This window comes from Astyanax mexicanus, chromosome 14 (assembly GCF_023375975.1).
Source record: "Astyanax mexicanus isolate ESR-SI-001 chromosome 14, AstMex3_surface, whole genome shotgun sequence".
In the NCBI taxonomy this organism is placed as follows: domain Eukaryota; kingdom Metazoa; phylum Chordata; class Actinopteri; order Characiformes; family Acestrorhamphidae; genus Astyanax; species Astyanax mexicanus.
The window spans coordinates 42,337,910-42,356,896 of NC_064421.1; the positions used below are offsets into that span (position 1 = coordinate 42,337,910).

The following is an 18,987-nucleotide window of genomic DNA, read 5'->3' on the forward strand; positions in this document are numbered from 1 at the left end:
TGTCCTGCTTTAAAGATAAACTTTCATGTTGTAAATGTATTTTAAATACAGTGATATTTTATCACGAAAGTGTGCACAGCTTAAGCTTTAATTCGACAAAGTATGGAGACAATATAAGAAATATTAGGTGAAATTAATATCATCATCAAATAAAAGTGTAACATTGATTTTTTTTAAAGGGGCTGAGCTATCTCAAGATTACATGGTGGACAGGGAATTTTCAGACATGTTTAAGTAGCTTGATATTTTTCAGATTAGATTAGAATAACTGAAACCCAAACAGCCTGGAACTGTAAATTAGGGTTTACCAGTTCTTATATCAAAACCACAGGCACATATTTTACTCTACAACTTCTCCAATCAGGTTCTACACATTTTTTTAGTTTTGGAAACAAAAGACCTCTTTAGTATGACAACATTTATTGGTAAGACATCTAAATTGTATTTATATATATTGTATATATATTTTAATTATATTTTAGCATTAAAGATTAGATTATATAACTGAATGAAACCAGTGCTAATTTAAATTTAAATAATTTTAATGCTAAAGCACCAATCAAAAAAATACAATTTCATCCTCCCCTCAAGTGAAACCCCATGGAAACATTAAACAAAATTACAAAACAGGTTCTGCTTCATATATTTTATTTCATTCAAGAATCAATACATCGAAAAATTTACATCACATTTTAAAAGTGGAATCCGTGTTTCCTTAAATATAAAACAGATGCAGATGACAGTTACAAACGGCTAGCTTGGCTGTTATTATGTGGACACTAGCAGTTTTTTTTTGTTACATGGTATCCCCAACAGTTTTTAGGATGCTAGGTTGTTGCTATGCAGTAGCTATGGTATTTCAGGTGGTTTCTAAGGGGTCGCTAAGCGAGTTAAGTTAAGGTCTTGCTACAGTCTTACTTGGTGGTTGATATGAAACATTTAATATTTAACACAATATATAGAATTACTGCAATATACTTAAAATAAGAGATATTTTAAAGAAGTTCCTTGTGTCTCCAGTGAACTCAGCTGGTGGTTGCTGGTGAAAGTGTTGGCATGTCCGGGGCTTGATGATCTGCTTAGCTGTTCTTATTGGTTGTAATATAAGAGGAGCTCTAAAGAGGGAAAAAAGAGTCAAATAAGTAAAGAAAATCTCTATATCTTCTGGCTTTATTGAATAGATGGTAATTTAAGAGCTGAAAGCATGCTTACACTGGCGGGACACTTTGCATTAACTCCGGCCTGGAAGTTCAGAGAGGATGTTTTACCGTTCCTAGACTCCAGCTGTTAAGAAAATGTGGATATTATGAGAAAGATTTCACTGATATCAAATCAAATACTGAATACTGTCTTTACAATAAACAAATGTTGTCCAGCCTGCAAAATGATTTATGGTGGTATTCTATTAATATTGGTTCAGTTCACAGTTTATCTGCTGCACTGCAATTCCCAGCATGCACTGCAATGTAACGTGTGGTCTAACCAAGATTATTATCTTTAACGAAAACAAACGAAATATGAAAACAGAAAGTGACAAAACATTTTTGAAACTAATTGAAATAATAATTTAAAAAAGAGAATTAACTGGAACTGAATTGAGAGTTTATAGAACTAACTAAAATAAACTAAAATTACAGATAGAACACACTTCATCTTCGTGCTTGTTTATTTATTTATAAGTGCTGTTTTACAGCTGCGGCAACACGCAGGACCTCGCTAGCCGAGAAATAACGTCAGAAAACACTGGAAACTGCAGAATTCTGTATGGGAATAGAATATGAGCATGAGGGAGATAAAATAAGGTGTTTTGTAGTGAAACAGGTGATACAGTATGTGGAATAAACCCCACACAGCTTTAAGTCCATTTGAGAAGCAGTTTATGTGTTTGTTTATGTTTCTTTATGTGTTTTTCAGATTGAACTCTCTGATGTGATGTGTGTTTCATGTTCATGTGTGTTCTATTGGCTATTTTAAACAGCAGTATTACATATATGTTGCACTTAAGGCTGCGAGCTTGTGGACTGTTACAGTTTTTGTGGACAGTTGGCTGTTTTACAGTAATTGAATATTTTTAATGGTTTCTTTTGTTGCGTTTTATTACAAAACACATTTTTGAATTCTGCATCCTAACCCAAAGTATAATAAAAACTAAAACTAATACTAGAATTAATAAAAACATACTAAAACTAAAACTTAGTAAAAGCTAAAAAAAATAATCTAATAAAAATTAGCAAACCCACTCTTAAAACTTATTAAAACTAACTGAATTAGAGGAGAAAAAGTGAATACATAATAGTGATAAAATTTAACTATAATGAAAAATTCAAAACTATTTATAACCTTGGCTCTAACTCCCCTCTGCCGAACAACAGAGGTTACACGCAGTGTAAGCAATTTTATCACTAGGTTTAGCAACGTTTCTGACCCCTCTGGGCCAGCAACAGATCCACCAACAACCCTACAGTTATTTCCCACATAGGAGAATCACCCAAAATGCCCAGCACTCTCTCTCCCCTCAGAAACTGATCCCAAACAAACATGAAGGAACTTACATCAAATAAAAGATGTCTAAAAATCTATATCATTTTTACTAATGTATGCACTACAATATGTCAAGGTCTATTTCAAGGGCCTGTATTTTATTTTTGGCAAATTTTGAATAAACATTTTTTCTAATATGGCCCTTTATATAATTCAGTTTGAAAACCCTGATGTGTAACGCCCCCTGAGTTTCTCACTGTTAGCTGTTGCTCATCTTACCTTAGAACATGTATTTGTAATAAAACCATACAGTACAATATTTAAATATTTCAGGTTTTGGCAAATCTGCAAATTAACTTTATTGATCACATGGTTGTGGGTTCAGTTTAACCCCTTAATACCCCTATAATATATCAAATAAAAATATGCTGTTCTATGCTATTTAAAAAAAAGTCCTGAACCTTTGGTGGATTGGGCTTCCAGTAACTTTTAACACTTTTTAAAACTCTTTTAATATGTGGTTAGTAATACATAATTTGCACTGATGGGACTAACTGTGAAAAGTTCAGTATATTCTTAAAACTAAAAGTTTTAAATGCAATTTAATACTCTAATTAGTAGTACTTTTAATACCTTTACTATCATAGTTTTGTCAGTGTAATTTGGGCATACTAGAATACTTTTTAAAGGTCTGTAAAAGCTGTAAAAGACTCACCATGTTGTTCCAGAGAGATCGGGCCATCAGAGACTGAGATTTCTGACTCAGATGGAAACAGTCTGGAGCGAAGAACGAGCGATCAGGCTTTCCATTCTGAGAGAGAGAAAGAGAGAGAGAGAGAGAGAGAGATGTTTAGATCTATAATTCTTAACTACGATCCCAAAATAATTATATTTATACAGTAAAAACTGCAACATTAGACCATATTCTTAGTGTCATATTATTATGTTTTTTAAATAAGGTACAATTGATCAGTGTGCTTACCGACATTGGGAGCGTCACGTCTCTCATAAACGGCTGTACGACTACGGTAAAGTCGGAGCGAGTGTCGTACCGTCCAGAGGACACCAGGTTCCTTACTGAGCTCTGAGGATCCACACAAACAGAGTTTTTACCAGCTGTAATATTTACATTTTTCAATAACACAGATATTTAGTGAGTTAAATGGCCTTAGTGATCTGTAGGTAAGCTGTCAACCGTGCACAGTGCATCTTGATTTAGGGCTTATCAGTGTCTTTGCTATCGTAACAACAAGAAAAGTACACCTTGCTCGGCTCGAAACAAGCAAGACACTAATTCTCTTAATTAATCATGGGTGTTTCGGGAGTTTGCGAAATAAACGTGAAATAAATCAACCAGTTTGTCACTTGCCATTCTCTTTAAGAGGTGCGATCTGACTTTGGTGGATTGCTATTGTAACGGTGCAGCTGAGCATGTTAGCTTTAAGATGTAAGATTGTCAGGTGTCCACATACTTTGTATGTAGCATATGTGAGTCTATGCTGTTGGTCACGCTCTCCTGCTCACCTGATATGCTCTGTTGAGGTTTGTTAAAGCCTGCAGGTCAGATGATCCTTCTGCAGGTTTTACCACACAGGAGCAGATTTCACTGTAACACACAGAAGAAATACAGAATTTACAAACAGTCAAGCTATCTGACTGATTAATAATACAGAATATTGCTGTTATCCGAACAACACCATGGTTGTGTCTACAATGGATCCCTACTTAAGTTCATATCTTGTAAGTTTACCTATCTCTTACCACATCTTACCTTAGCTTAGCTTAGCTTAGCTTAGCTTAGTTTAGCTTAGCTTAGCTTAGTGACAAGGCAACACAAATCAACAGAATATGAGGTTTACGTTTGTGTGTAAAACCTCTACTAATTTAACTATTGATTTTTATCTACATCTGTTTGTCATGTCTAGTTAAACAAAGTTATGACATGTCAATCAACATTTTGCCATGGAAATGAGGTTGTCCACCAGCACAGATATTTTTATAATTTAGGAAAAAAATAATCAATAATTATCACAGCCTTAGCAACATATATATTGGATAATACATAGTATGGGTGATGTATTTTTATTAGCGCTATTAAAACTGATACAACCGGCCCCAGTCTTGTTATCACTATCATCATATTCACTCACTTGATGACCCAGGTGGGACATCCCAGACTGGAGTCCAGGTGCAGCTTTCGCATTGGAATTATATAGAGCGGCTCCACCAGATTCACCAGAGCACGAGGAACCTGCACAAGCAGAAGCAGAGACACACTCAATATACATTTCCATTCACAGAAAAAAATACACTATAGCATAGAAATACACTATAACATACAGGCTACTATATCATGCTATACAAATACATTATATAAATTATTAGATCAAATAAAAAAGTATACTACAAAGTGTGCAGTACTATACTACTTAAAATACACTAAACATATGCAATAAAATACAAACACACTGTATAAAACAAAACAAAAAAGGCCAGTACAGTATTACATAATAAACTATAAAATGTACCCCAGCATGATATAAAACATTTAAACATACATATACTGCAACAACATATGAGGATAACAAATATAATATAAATATATATGCTCTAACATACTATACATAAATATAACTAAAAATGTTAATATATACAGTACACTAAAATCATCATTAAAACAACATACATTAGTCAAAATGTGGTATAAATATACGTGCAATGTACAAAAATGAATATATTATATTTACTACAAAGTAGAGTTTACAATATTAAATAATACTGTATTATATCACAGTTCCAACCCTGTAATGTGATTGGATAAGAAGCGTTCTATAAGTGCCATTATCAGCCGGTAATGCACTGTAACCGAAGCTCTCCATGTATTACTCCGCCACATACAGGTAACCTAGCAATGATGCAGCGCTTACAAACTAAACAGTACAGCTACATTTTTTTATAAACAAAGTTTTTATAACCAAACAAATCCTATTTTCTCGTCCTCTTAAACTCAAAATCTTTCAATCTTTTAAGCGATAATGGAACTGTGGTATAGTTGCAATAATACCAAAATAATACTAAGCAGTACCATTAAAACAATAATATAGCACTCCCTCTCATGTATTATTGCTTAATTTACTATAAAAGTACTATAAAATATATAACTTGATATAATATAATGTAGCCTTTACTATATAAAATAATACTATAAAAATAAAATACTATACAATTTATAACAATAAAAAAAATCTATAAATATATGCTATTAACCCTCATCAATTCAGAATATCTCCTACCTCTCTGTGTAAGATGTCCAAGGCATCACGGATGCGATTGCCAAAGTTAGTAGCAGAGTAATAACCCTGGAGAGAGACAAAGTTCAATTAGTATCAAATTAATAACAATAAGTATTTTTTTAAGGTAAAGTCATTGGTAATGTATTATAATAAATGTTTAATGATTAAAATATTGGGTCTGGCTATACCGTGTTGGTGCAGTAGGCACACATGTCGTTTCCTCCGATGAAGACAGTGATGACCTTCCAGTCGTTCTGGAAATTAATGCGCTGCAGGAGAAAGAAACTAGAGTGAGCTGATGATTTAGCACCTTATATACATATACACGTACGAACGTGTGTGTGCGTGTGTGTGTGAGTGTGTGTGCTGTTCTCTCACCGAGTCACTTTTCATTCGATTGACGAGAGCCCACGCCTGACTGACCAGGTGTCTAAAAGATAAAAACATCCTAAATTAATATTTTTCACACAGAAACAATTCACCAGTTCACTCACTCTGATTCTGATTCACTGAGTCAATAGATTTAAGTGGTACTGACTCGCTTCTGGCTCCTCCCACTGCCTGGTTCAGGAACGCCTGGCTGCTCGTCTCTTTACCCTGCCCGGTTGAGAAACCGACGATTGAAGATCTGAAAAGCTTCAGTATATCTAAACAACAGTAACACACACGATCACACACAGTGAGTTAGTTTAAAATTACATTTTGGTTCTATATAAAACCAGAGAGAATTTTTATTTTATTTCATTTCATTTTTTTACACGGCCAATTACCCAACCCACTCATTAGGACTCCCCGTATCACTAGTGATGCCCTAACACACCAGGTGGGTGAAGACTAGCACATGCCTCCTCCGATACATGTGAATCAGCCACCACCTATTTTTGAACAGCTGCTGATGCAATATTGCTGAGTAGCATCACAGCGCACTCAGAGGAAAGCGCAGTGACTCGGTTCTGATACATCAGCTCACAGACGCAGCCTTGTGCTGAGCGACATCACCCTCTGCAGTGATGTGAGTAAAGAGAACACCCACTACCCACCCAGAGAGAGCAAGGCCAATTGTGCTCTCCAAGGCTCCGTTAGCTACATGACAAGCTACATGAACAGGATTCGAACTGGAGAAATCTCCTGATCATAGTGGCAGCACTAGAGCCAATCACAGAGATTTTTAAGAACCATCTGCACAAATCACCATGGTTTGATATACGCTGACATTCCAAAAGTCATGGGAATGCCCCATACCTGTATAAGTTGTAAGGTGTTATCTTTGACACAGATTAATTCGGTCAAAAGCTCATGTAAAAAGTTAAATTCTTTTTTTTTCAGTTGTCATTGTTCTGTAAATCAATTGTCTTTACTGAAGAGCCCTTGCAGATCCCTTTTATAAAGAGTGTATGTGAGGTGTGGTGTGTGGTGAGTAGTGTTGTACGTACTAGGTAAGGTGGTAACAGACGAGATGGAGCTGTCACCTCCGATGCTAAAAGGAAAAGAACAAACAGAACAGGCAGGTAAGGTTTCCACCATAGACATCTAAATATTTGTACACTCTCATTGTAATACTGGATGAATATATCAAAGCTATCATAAATCATAAAGTTTTAAATGTTCAGAAATCAATATTTGGTGGAATAACCCTGGTTTTTAATTACATATTTCATGCATCTTGGCATCATGTTCTCCTCCACCAGTCTTACACACTGCTTTTGGATAACTTTATGCCTTTACTCCTGGTGCAAAAATTCAAGCAGTTCAGCTTGGTTTGATGGCTTGTGATCATCCATCTTCCTCTTGATTATATTCCAGAGGTTTTTAATTTGGTAAAATCAAAGTAACTCCTCATTTTTAAGTGGTATTTTAATATTTTTCCAGAGCTGTATATACGGACCCTACTTCATAGCCTATGTCATAGGCAGATGCACACCTCCCCATGATACGGTACGCAAAACATAATATAATCCAATTTTCTTCCACCCCTTGCCACAAATGTAATTCAGTAAGTCAGTAAAGTGTAATTGTCTGGTCACTGCAGTGTGTTTGCTGGGAGCGCTTTACCTCCACGACAGGCCACGATACTCTTTCATCACATCCAGGAGGTTATTGGGAGCTGCACCCACTCCATTTCCTGCCTGTTATAAACAAACACAGAAGCATCACACTTATTAAATGTAGGTTCTTTTTTTAGAATACAATGAGTAACAGGTCTCAGGTGTTTCTATTTTAGCAGCAGAAAACACAGGTGCTCCACTGACTGAAATTAACCTAGACAACAGTCAACCATCAAAGTCCATTCCCCTGCTTCCTAAACACACATAATGACGTGCTGCAGAGAACAAACACCAATTTTAACTGAAAAATAAACAGAATAAAGAATAAAAAACATTGTTGTTCCCTTAAATTAGCTGTTGCCGTAACTTCACAACATTAACGCACGGGTCAGTATCCTCTGCAAAAGTGCTACACTGTTAAGTCAATGACAAGTGACACACTGATTGGTTTATTTCACTTTACACCCGAAACACACCCATGATTAATTAAGAGAATAAGTTCATGTTTTTGCACGTTTCAAGCTGCACGATACCAAAGACACAAAAAAATCAAGCTGCACAATCTGCAATTGAACGGTGCCCTATAGATCACTATAATAGGGCCCACAGTGTTGTATTGCAGTCAGAACTGATTTAAATGAATTGTTTTTATGTGTTTCTATGATTGAGCTTTAAACAGTATCTCCTTCTACAACTGTAATAAAATCACACCAAACCACTCTGTCTGAATGATTATTTTACACATGAAATGCTTAATTATGCAGATATTTTTAAGAATAGCTGAAATTTAGATTGTGTAATTGAGTGGTATTAACTGTATAGAAAAACTCACAGTAAGGGAATCTCCTAAAGCTCCCACCACTTTGATATCCGCAGGTCTCAGAGCGTGGACTACAGAGGAAATATACACAGAAAAAGATGAGAAACGACTAATCCCAATCTGTACTGAGGTTAAAACTGTGTGTGCTTGTGTATGGAGTGTTTGTGTGTGTTTACGTGTGTGTGTGGAGTTTACCTGAGGTGGGAACTGAAGGAGATGGACTCTTGTGGCTGCAGGACAGACTAGTACCCATCATCTGTGGGCAGATAAATATATAAACATATATATATGAACATATACTGACATATTTCAACACTGGCAACAAAACTCACATAATGCACATAATGTAAATAATGTAATATATTCTGGGAATGATACCTGTGGATGTTATAATTAGCAGTAAACAGATATTAAAGGAGAAATACGATGTAAAATGGAATTGGGTTTTAGTGAAACATGATAACGAGTATGAAGTTTTGTTAAATATCCCACATCCATTCACCCCCAGCATTCTTAAATACAGCACTTTTAGCCGATGCTCCAAACAGGCTACAATGCTAGTGATAGGGGCATAGGTGTACACTTTATTGGTAGAATTCTAAGGACCCTGACATTTAAAGAGGATTAAAGATCTTAAAATTCACGATAATTTGACTGACAAGCATGAACAAATATGTAGGGTATGAAAACGGATTGCAAATTAAATTTTTAGAAATTTTAGAGATATTTTCAACAGCTGAAAAAACAAATGTTTTCCACAACAGCTAAAAGCGCTGTATTTCAGAATGCTGGGGAAGTATGTAGTTGTTATCATGTTTCTCTACACCTTAAGTCAGTTTCACACTGAGTATCTAATTTAATGCAGTGGCAGGACGTACCGGTGTTGGCTGCATGTCTGCGCTGGATGGAGACTGGATGATCTCAGGCTGGCTGGGTGAGTTTAGCTGTGTGAACAGATACGGTCTCTCCTGGGAAACACAGACAGACTGTATTAGCATGTGTAAGTGGGAGAAAGTGAGAAACATTGGGTCACATTTGGTATTAACAGCCTTCGAGCCATGTGGTTCAGTTTTTGGATCTTCCACAGCTTAACTTGTTCACCACTACTACTGCCAGTAGACGCTTTGCTGTCTTATGCTTTGGAATCAACAGTTCTTTTCATTTTCACTGTTTAGCAGTTGCTAAAATAATCCCATGGCTGCTGATTGTTGGGACAACAATTTGAGAGGTCAAAGGCTGTGTTCACCTTTTCGTACTACACACTTGTACTTCTACAGGGTGTAAACTATATAATACTTTATTTGGCTGTGCTAATTTTGTACTGGTTGTGTACTTAAAAAAAATATACACTTAGTATTATTTTATGAAACTAAGATAAAACTATCCTTTCACTAAATGTGTCCTAGGAGCCGATATTTCTGCAATAAAGCTGTACTTTAGTGAAATTTGTTTTCACCTGTGCTCATTTGTAGCTCCGCCCTCTTGTTACTTGTCCCCAAGTGTTTCCTGTTTCGTCTGTGTGTATAAAAAGTCCCTTTGTCCCAGTAATGGTGTTGTTTTTTTAGGTTGTAGGTCTTTCTTTGTTTTCAGTCTGTGTGTTCGATGTTTATTCCAGTTTCCTTGTTTATTTATTTATACTGTTTTGGGTTTATTTTGGGCTTATTTCTGTTAGTAAACACAACTTGCATACGGACAGCTCACATAAATATACTTAAATTGTATTAAATAGTAGCAGAAATAACATATGACTAGTATACTCAGTATACATTTAGTGCAAATTTATATAATTTTAATTGCAAACAAGTAGTAATTGAATGCAAATTAGTGTTTTTCATTTAACATTTGACATTATTTAAAAGCACATTCCAACACTGAAGGTTGGTCATGTGCCAGCTGATGTAACACTAATAACACTAAAATAAAATAATAAAATAAAATAAAAAAATAACACTAATCTTGAGCTTAAGCTTTAAATGTTAAAACGGATGTTTTATCTTTAATTTTGTGACTTTCTGGAGTATGATTCATACTTTACTCACATAATGATCCTGAAAAACAGATTTTAACCACAGTTTAATCATCATAATCTCATGATTTAAGATATGAAGGTTGTGGATTTGCAGCTTCGCTCACCTGAGATGGGCAGGGAAAGCTGCGTATGGCCTGTTCTTCTGAAGCAGACTCCGCCTCTGATGGCTGCAGCTGGAAAAAGAACAAAAATGATAAATATTTACAAACAGAACTGCTTTCTTACCTCAAAACATAGTTCCCAAAATGCTCCACAGGGTTGCCAGACATTCTGCATATTTACTTTTTCTCTGTTTGTTGGGAGTCGGTGCCCTATAGGTGGCCTCACAATGGGCTAAACTGTATTTAATGGTAGACTGTAATTGAGTAAATTGTTCAATGATGGCAAAAACATCATTCTTATTCTTATTCTTATTTTTTGTTTTCAGTTTTAGCCACACCCCCTTTAGAATGTACAGGCGGTATTTCATGCCCTGAGTCCACCACTGTACAGATTTGTACCACTGTGCAAAAGCAAGAGATAAAGAGATAAGAATCCTCTTCTCTCTTATCACACTTCAAGCAAAGCTTGAATGTTGTTCTCACCAATACAGCAATATGTTATCTAAACAATACGTTATCATGACACACTACCTTTAATACAGCTTAAAAAAAACTGAATTTATTCAGATCATAAAAACGGATGTTTATCAGCCTTCAGTCTATTGTGTTCCTCTGTCCAGTGGGGCGGGAGTGTCTTTATCTCTGAACTGCTGTCAGATCATATCAGCACAGTTATCTGTTTACAGAACACTGTTTATGTATCTAATGAGAAAAAAGGAGATACACCCACAGCGTTATTATCATATTCCAATGTGTGTTTGAGTAAAATCTGGATGACATTAACTTACCAGCTTTGCCCACAGAGCTGAACCAGTCACGTCACCTGCTTCACTCTGCAGGACAGAATAATCTGTTAAAACTTTACTCACTTTACTACCCAGATTAATTATTTATCCAGAAGTCAAAATGTGGGTTTGACTATCAGCAGCGGGTTTGGTAGCTCAGTGCTGATTAATAATGGTAAATCATATGAGCTGCTGATGGAATTGTACACATCCGGGGGCCAGACTTTACTCAGTCTCAGTTATTAGAAATAATATTTGATAATCTTGACTACAGCACTAGTCTGATCTTTAGAGTATGGTTGATTGATTAGGTTCTATGAGGCAGTTATTGATTAGCAGTGTGAGGGGGTGACTGTAACTCACTGAGGAGTCGCTGAATGTGGGGCTGGACTGCAGCACAACACTGAAATCTCCCCGATCACTCCACCAGCCACGCCTCTGCAGCAGAGCACCCAGAGACTCCTACACACGCACACACACACACATTTTATACTTTATTTGTTGCCATATACAATATATTGTATCATCCAACATGATACACAATTTATTATTCAAACAGTGTTACATTTCCTATAGTTTGTTTCTTCCCAAACTGAAGGATAAAGGAAACAGCACCTTTATTTCCAATGCATGCAAATGGAGCAATATTTAACCACCTGCTTAGCATTTGTTCTACTACGTCCCCCAAGATCAAGCCTTTGTACAGTACCAGTCAAAATTTTGGAAACACCTTTTTAGCCAGTAATGCACTCACAAGCCAAATATAACAGCTACAAACAGAGCAGCAATGGAACTATTTTAATTTGCTTAGTGTTTGTAAACAAATATATCGTATTAATTCATCCACTTTAACTCAAAATCTTTCAATCAACAGCAATAATGGAACTGTGGTATAATTGCAATAATACACTTGAGGTTCCAAAACTTCAAAACACTAACATCAGTTTGCAAACACTATTAACAAAACCAGCAGCAAGACACCATACAGTAAATGTCTCTACAGTACCTGTAATCCAGCCATTAGAGTGGCTCTCTCGAACTTGTGCCAGTTCTGTGCCCCTGCGGTGAGGTCTGCCTCAAGCTGACATGCACAGTCTCTATAATTATACAAAAACACACACACAAACACACACACACACACAGATATAAACAACTGAAATCTACCAACATTTCTTCATGTATGGAAAAAGTAGTGCACTTATATTGTGTTAAAACGGTTATGTAATATTATTTTGTAACCATCACTTTTTACTAAAACACAACCAATATTTGATTAATGTGAAATGAAATTACACTTAATATGTGCTAAGAATGCTGTTCCTAGGTAAATGAAAGCATGTGACTGTAGTTTTTTTTAAACATTCAAAAGCTTTAGTCAACACTTCTTGTGCATTTATTAATAATGATAAAGTTTGTCACCAGTACCAAAATAAAGCAGCCAAATAAAGTATATTATTGAATTATACTAACATACAGTGGTCAACATTAAGTATAAAGAGAAAAATATTCTTTAATATTATTTTGTATATACATGAAGTAGACTGTTGCTATGATAAAATATTTTTTATTTGGATTTCAGGATCAAAGGATGACAAAAAAAAATAAAAAAGGTACTTTAGGAGAAAACAGGAACTGCATTTTTTTTTATTAAAAGCACACTTTGCCAACTGTGAACTGTGGTGTTGTGTTGCCACCAGTGGCAGTGACAGTATTACTCACCAGCAAATTCTAAAACCAAATGACAAACAATTTGATAAAAGACTAAATCTTAAAATTGGAGATTCTACAACAGGATAATGATCCAAACTATACCTCACCTGTCATGTGACTGCAGTTCTGCATCAGCCTGTCCACCCCAAACCACAACCTGAACCAGTGCATGAACCATCTATAGATAAAACAGAGGACTGTGTTATTCTAAAAGTGATTACAATCTATCTAGGGTGATTTCACACCGACCTTATTTAGGGCAATATTAAAAAAAACTTAGTAGTTAAGTATACTCTTGAGATTATTTAAATATATAAGCAATTCTTGATTACTGATGAATATTAATGATTATACTTTTGGATGGAGAGATTTATCTGGATAGGGTTTTTTTTGACCCATGAGAAGATGGAATGAAATCAAGCTGAAATGAAATAGGAGAAACATTTTTTTTTTAAATGTAAAGAGTAGAAAGTTCATATAATTGAATAAAAATGTAGGGAATAGAAGTTAAAAATTGCCTAAATAAGAATTACCCCAGTAAAATATAGATAATCAACATTTCTACTTCTAGTAAAGTAACAAAGTATTTGTACATCATTACTCGACACCTCTGCCACACAGAATGTACCATGTACACTTTCAGAAGTGTAAACACCCTTACTATCCTCTTGTTGAGTAATTGAAAAAAATAGTCTTGGCTGTTTGTGTTGAATTCTCTTTACCTTCTCGTGAAGTTTGTCCAGAGCCTCTTCCACTCTCAGCACGGCTGAGTCCACTGCTGGACGGGCCTACAGCACACAGGACAATTTAATTCACATCCTTCTGCCTTCTTTAAAACATTCTAAAGAGTTATATCACCTGAGATCATCTGGTCTCACCTGGCCTGAGCAAACACAAAGCTCATCCACCGGCACGAAGAGAAGGAGCAGCTTCCACTGGGAGACACAGAAAAAGAGAGCGAAAAGGTGAGATGGAGAACGTTATTGGACAGCATCAGTTTGGTATAGTAGCCTTTTAAGGTCCTAAGTAGGGGTGTGCCATATCATATCATACGCAATAATATTGTAAAAAAAAATAAATAAATAAACAATTAAAAACCCTTGAGAGCTGTCAATTTTGTGTTTTTTTTAATGCACACAAAATATTCTGCACTTAGTTGTGTACCTAGTTGTGTAGTAGATTTTTTGCTGTATTACATTATTTTAATGTTACAGTATTCAATTTGTTACATTATTAGTAATTAATATTATTTCTATTCAAAATAAGACACTAGGTAAGTGTAATAAAAATATTTTGGTTAAAAAAGACAAGTGTTCATAGGTTCTAATGAATATTTGTTACTTTAACTCAAATCTTAAATTATTAAAATATAATTTGTCGCAGTTGAATATTCTCAAAAAGGTATTATTTGAATAATCAATTATAGACGCCTGAACTAACGTTCAACTAACTTTTAACTATCCTACATCTAACCTTAATCCTAACCATTAATCAACCTTAAAAACTAACCCTAACCCTAATATCAGCAAAAAAATGAATCTAAATCTAACTCATTGAGATTAAGGTACAGGGTCCGGAGAAGGATTAGGTGTAGGGTTATATTCCATAGAGAATCATTCAACTAAGAATTCAATTACATTTACTGCATTTAGTTGAATGTCAGTTGACAATTTAAGAGGCATCAACAATGGACCATCCAAGTAAAGTGTTTCCCTTAATATGTATTAAATATTTGTAGTGTTTTGTCATACTGGGATATTAATTTAGGGCCATATTGCTCACACCTACTCCTAAGGATTATTAGTATAATTCAGTAGTTTTGTTGTTTTATTGTAAACAATGTAAACTGTCTGAGGAACATGCTATAACGCCATCCAATAGGACTTATAAATACAAATATAATGGCAGCTGATAATGTTGATATGTAGCATTATCTGTATTATAAGTGAGTGTCTAGAAACAGGGGGTTCTACCTCATTGTTTTTGAGAGACAGGGCAAGTTCTTCAGCCTCCACCAGAAGACTCCTACAATATCAGCACATAAATCACACCATCAGACACAGAACCACATTATCAGATCTGCTGTAACACACAGTTCATCTTATAGACTCGATGTGTGGAGTGTGTGTGGTACCTCTGTTTAGGCAGCAGTGTAGTCACAGCAGGATTAAAGCGAGACAGAATCTCTGTTGAAGACAAAAGAGAAGATCTAGGATTCAATTTCTGAATATTTGACTTAACATTTTCAATCTGTACCAGAAAGACCCTCATATATATTTTTTATTGTCAGTTACCTAGCTATATAACATATTTCTGCAAATAGTCAAAGGTGAAATATGGCTAAAATGACACATCTTACTTTACAATAAAAATACCAGTACCTCGACAAAGTTGAAAAATTGGATAATATTTGTATATAAATACCTTATGTTCTTAAAAATATTGAATTATCATTTTGAATAATCAAAAAACATAAGATTTCCCTAACACTAAACACAGTTTAGTTTAGCTTAGCTTAGCTTAGGCTAGGTTAGTTTAGCTTAATTTAGTTTAGTTAGTTTAATTTAGTTTGTCTTAGCTTAGTTTGGATTAGTTTAGTTTATCTTAGGTTAGTTTAGCTTAGCTTCACTTAGTTTAGTATAGTTTAGTTTATCTTAGCTTAGCTTAGTTCAGTTTAGCTTAGCTTAGTTTAGTATAGTTTAGTTTATCTTAGCTTAGCTTTGTTTAGCGTAGCTTCACTTAGTTTAGTATAGTTTAGTTTATCTCAGCTTAGCTTAGTTTAGCTTAGCTTCACTTAGTTTAGTATAGTTTAGTTTTTCTTAGCTTAGCTTTGTTTAGCTTAGCTTAGCTTCACTTAGTTTAGTATAGTTTAGTTTATCTTAGCTTAGCTTTGTTTAGTTTAGCTTAGCTTAGCTTCACTTAGTTTAGTATAGTTTAGTTTATCTTAGCTTAGCTTAGTTTAGTTTATCTTAGCTTAGCTTTGTTTAGTTTAGTTTAGCTTAGCTTAGCTTCACATAGTTTAGTATAGTTTAGTTTTCTTAGCTTAGCTTTGTTTAGTTTAGCTTAGCTTCACTTAGTTTAGTATAGTTTAGTTTTCTTAGCTTAGCTTTGTTTAGTTTAGCATAATTTAATTTAGTTTAGTTTAGTTTGGCTAAGCTGGGGTGTTCTGTGGAATTCTACTTAGTAGAAGCTACTAATGTTCATTATTATTTTCATATGTTTTTCATTGTAGTTCTGTTTTTCTCTATTGCAGGGTCTCCCAACCATTTTCTGCTCATGGCCCAATTAACCCACTGCAAGACTTTCCACTTTGCCATCAAGTTTGTCATTTTCTTTTTCTGTGAAACAGTGAAGCTTAGTGCAAAGGTATTTTATTTTAGTTTGGACTTGTTTGGATGATGCTTTTCTTGGGAACTAAACCTTTTTCATAAGGTAGAACTGGAAGTGGTAATACAGGACATACAGAGTCATTCTCACTGCAGAAGATGAAATTGCAAATATCCCTGAGCCACACTAAGCCATGAAAAAATGCTTCTCGTACAGGATTTAAACCTGGGATTTCTCCCATTAAAATTAGAATAACTCCCTGAGGCTCCCAGGTATTTTAACTCCATGTCTCCCCTCTAGAAGATCAGTAAGCTGTCAGTACTGGCCTTAGGTTTCTGATAGTACATTCTACTGGTCTGATAACTCTATCACAAACAGTAGTGGAGTGGACAATAGTATCAGACTATTAGAGGTGGATTGGCTAAACACATGCAGGTGAGTCTGAGTTCATTCAGATAAAGCATTATCATCAGATCTCTATAGTGAAAACTTTCTCAACTGTGATGGACTAATTAACAATATAGACAATAATGTCTATAGTGGTTAAAGTACAGTGTTTAATTCTAATTTAATTACAATAACAATATTGCATTAATAATATTATTATAATGATAAAAAGTATTATAAATGCTTTTCAACATCTATTAGCACTTAAATAGAAATTAAATCTTACCTGAGAGTTTGTGCACAGTTCTAGTTGCATCAGACCTGGTCACACACACAGATAATGACATATGATTTAGGCCAGTTATGAACATTTTGCTGTATTGTTAATATACAGGAATAATATACTAGGAAATTATTGGCATACTCTGACAAATTAAAACAGGAACATTAAATGTAGAAATATTACTGATGCTACAAAATTATTTATAAAATATATTTTTTAAAATGCTATTACAATTCTGGTATAATAACATCTGTTCATAAAGTATATGAGATTTTTAGGATGATATTCCAGTGGAGTAATCGTACTAAATAAAGTATTAAAAACATACATCACATAAATAAAATTAATAATGTTTTTCAGATATTTCTGTCAGTTTAACTTTTAACAAAATAAATAAGCATGCCTTAGACATTTTCATGTGTTTATTATTAACTATAAGGCAGTCTAAATAATAAAATTGAATTTTGCAGTACCTGTCTGAGAGTCCCAGAGCAGACAGCACAGAGACATCTCCAGGCCTCAGTGAGTGAACTGGCACAGATAAAAAGAATCATGTTATTGCTTTAAATTATATACTTATATTATGTCAGTATGACATTTTTATCCAGCATTAATTATGCACAAATTACACATATCCCACCTAATAAACACACCCAAGCTGCATATTATATAGTTTATTGTATCTAAATAAAGATCACAACAAGATCTACAAAATGTAATAAAAATTTCTGTTAATATACTATAAGTATAAACTACTGAACATATACTTTTAGAAACTGTAGACAATTTCACTTTTAAAACAACAGAAATTTTTCAAATTATAAGCAAGGAAAATCTATTAAATGTTTTATTTAAAGAAAAAAATGCTAAAAATGTAATATTATAATTGTGTCTTAGGCAAGTTAAAAATATTGAAATGGGTACTTTTGACACTACTGAAAATGACACTTTAAAACTGTATCTTAGTCAAATAAAAACAAATGAAAATTCTACCTGTGAAACTACTGAAAAAAATCACTTTATAACTGTATCCTAGGCAAGTAAAAATATTGTAATGAGACACTACTGAAAATGACACTTAAAAACTGTATCTGTGAACTACTTTTGAAACTACTGAAATGTCCAAACTAGTTAATATACTATTATAGACAAGTAGAAACTGCTGAAAATCAAACTATGCAGAGTCACAGTTTACAAATGACTATAGGCAAGAAGAAACTACTGAACTTTTTATATTAGAAACTATTCATACCTTAGAAAATACTGAAAATGCCATTTTAAAAACAAACAAAAAAATCGTACTTTAAGCACATTTACAACAAATGTAGTGATGGATAGATTTTGATTTAGGCTAAAGCGCCTCTGTAAAGATGGTAGTCACTGTTCCATTAGTTTTAAATAGTGTTGATTGAGACTCACCAGAGGTGGATGGAGGGAAGGGAGCAGATTCAGACTCGGCACACAGAGGAGCAGATTCTAGAACACAAACAGAACATATGATTAGTTTTACTTTATGGTGTAATTACTGTTTAAATCAGCTCTACTTACAGCATTGTGTACTAAACACAGAGAGATGGAGGTGTGTGGAGAGATTACCTGATCTGGAACCCAGCAGCAGAAGCAGCAGCAGCAGCCGAGCAGATGCTTCCAATCCCATCATGAAGACGTTCAGTGGGGAGTCTTTCTCAGTCAGCTGAGCAGAGGGTCACTCAAGTGTCTGAAACTG

The 18,987-nt window shown here is 34.6% G+C and overlaps 1 protein-coding gene across 1 annotated transcript; it reads right to left on the reverse strand.

Annotated features, from left to right (window-relative positions):
• Positions 1-631: 631 nt before the first annotated feature.
• On the reverse strand, positions 632-18,987 carry plb1 (phospholipase B1). The gene is made up of 28 exons (XM_022672650.2): positions 18,858-18,987; positions 18,681-18,737; positions 17,735-17,792; positions 17,265-17,299; positions 15,399-15,450; positions 15,238-15,289; positions 14,143-14,199; positions 13,987-14,052; positions 13,372-13,442; positions 12,561-12,651; positions 11,918-12,016; positions 11,558-11,602; positions 10,773-10,841; positions 9,518-9,607; positions 8,835-8,895; positions 8,652-8,710; positions 7,827-7,900; positions 7,208-7,251; positions 6,313-6,421; positions 6,153-6,204; positions 5,963-6,043; positions 5,775-5,840; positions 4,632-4,732; positions 4,006-4,087; positions 3,464-3,565; positions 3,197-3,292; positions 1,213-1,284; positions 632-1,115 (listed from the first exon to the last, which is right to left on the reverse strand). Exons 1-28 carry the CDS (start codon positions 18,919-18,921, stop codon positions 1,080-1,082), a joined length of 1,941 nt encoding a protein of 646 aa, XP_022528371.2. The 5' UTR covers positions 18,922-18,987; the 3' UTR covers positions 632-1,079.

Coding starts and splice junctions, on each gene's coding strand:
- plb1 (XM_022672650.2), bottom strand. CDS start 18,921: ATGATGGGATTGGAAGCATCTGCTCGGCTGCTGCTGCTGCTTCTGCTG. Junction 6,044..6,152: donor ATCGAATGAAAAGTGACTCG/GTGAGAGAACAG, acceptor TTTCTCCTGCAG/CGCATTAATTTCCAGAACGA. Junction 5,841..5,962: donor GTGCCTACTGCACCAACACG/GTATAGCCAGAC, acceptor GTCTCTCTCCAG/GGTTATTACTCTGCTACTAA.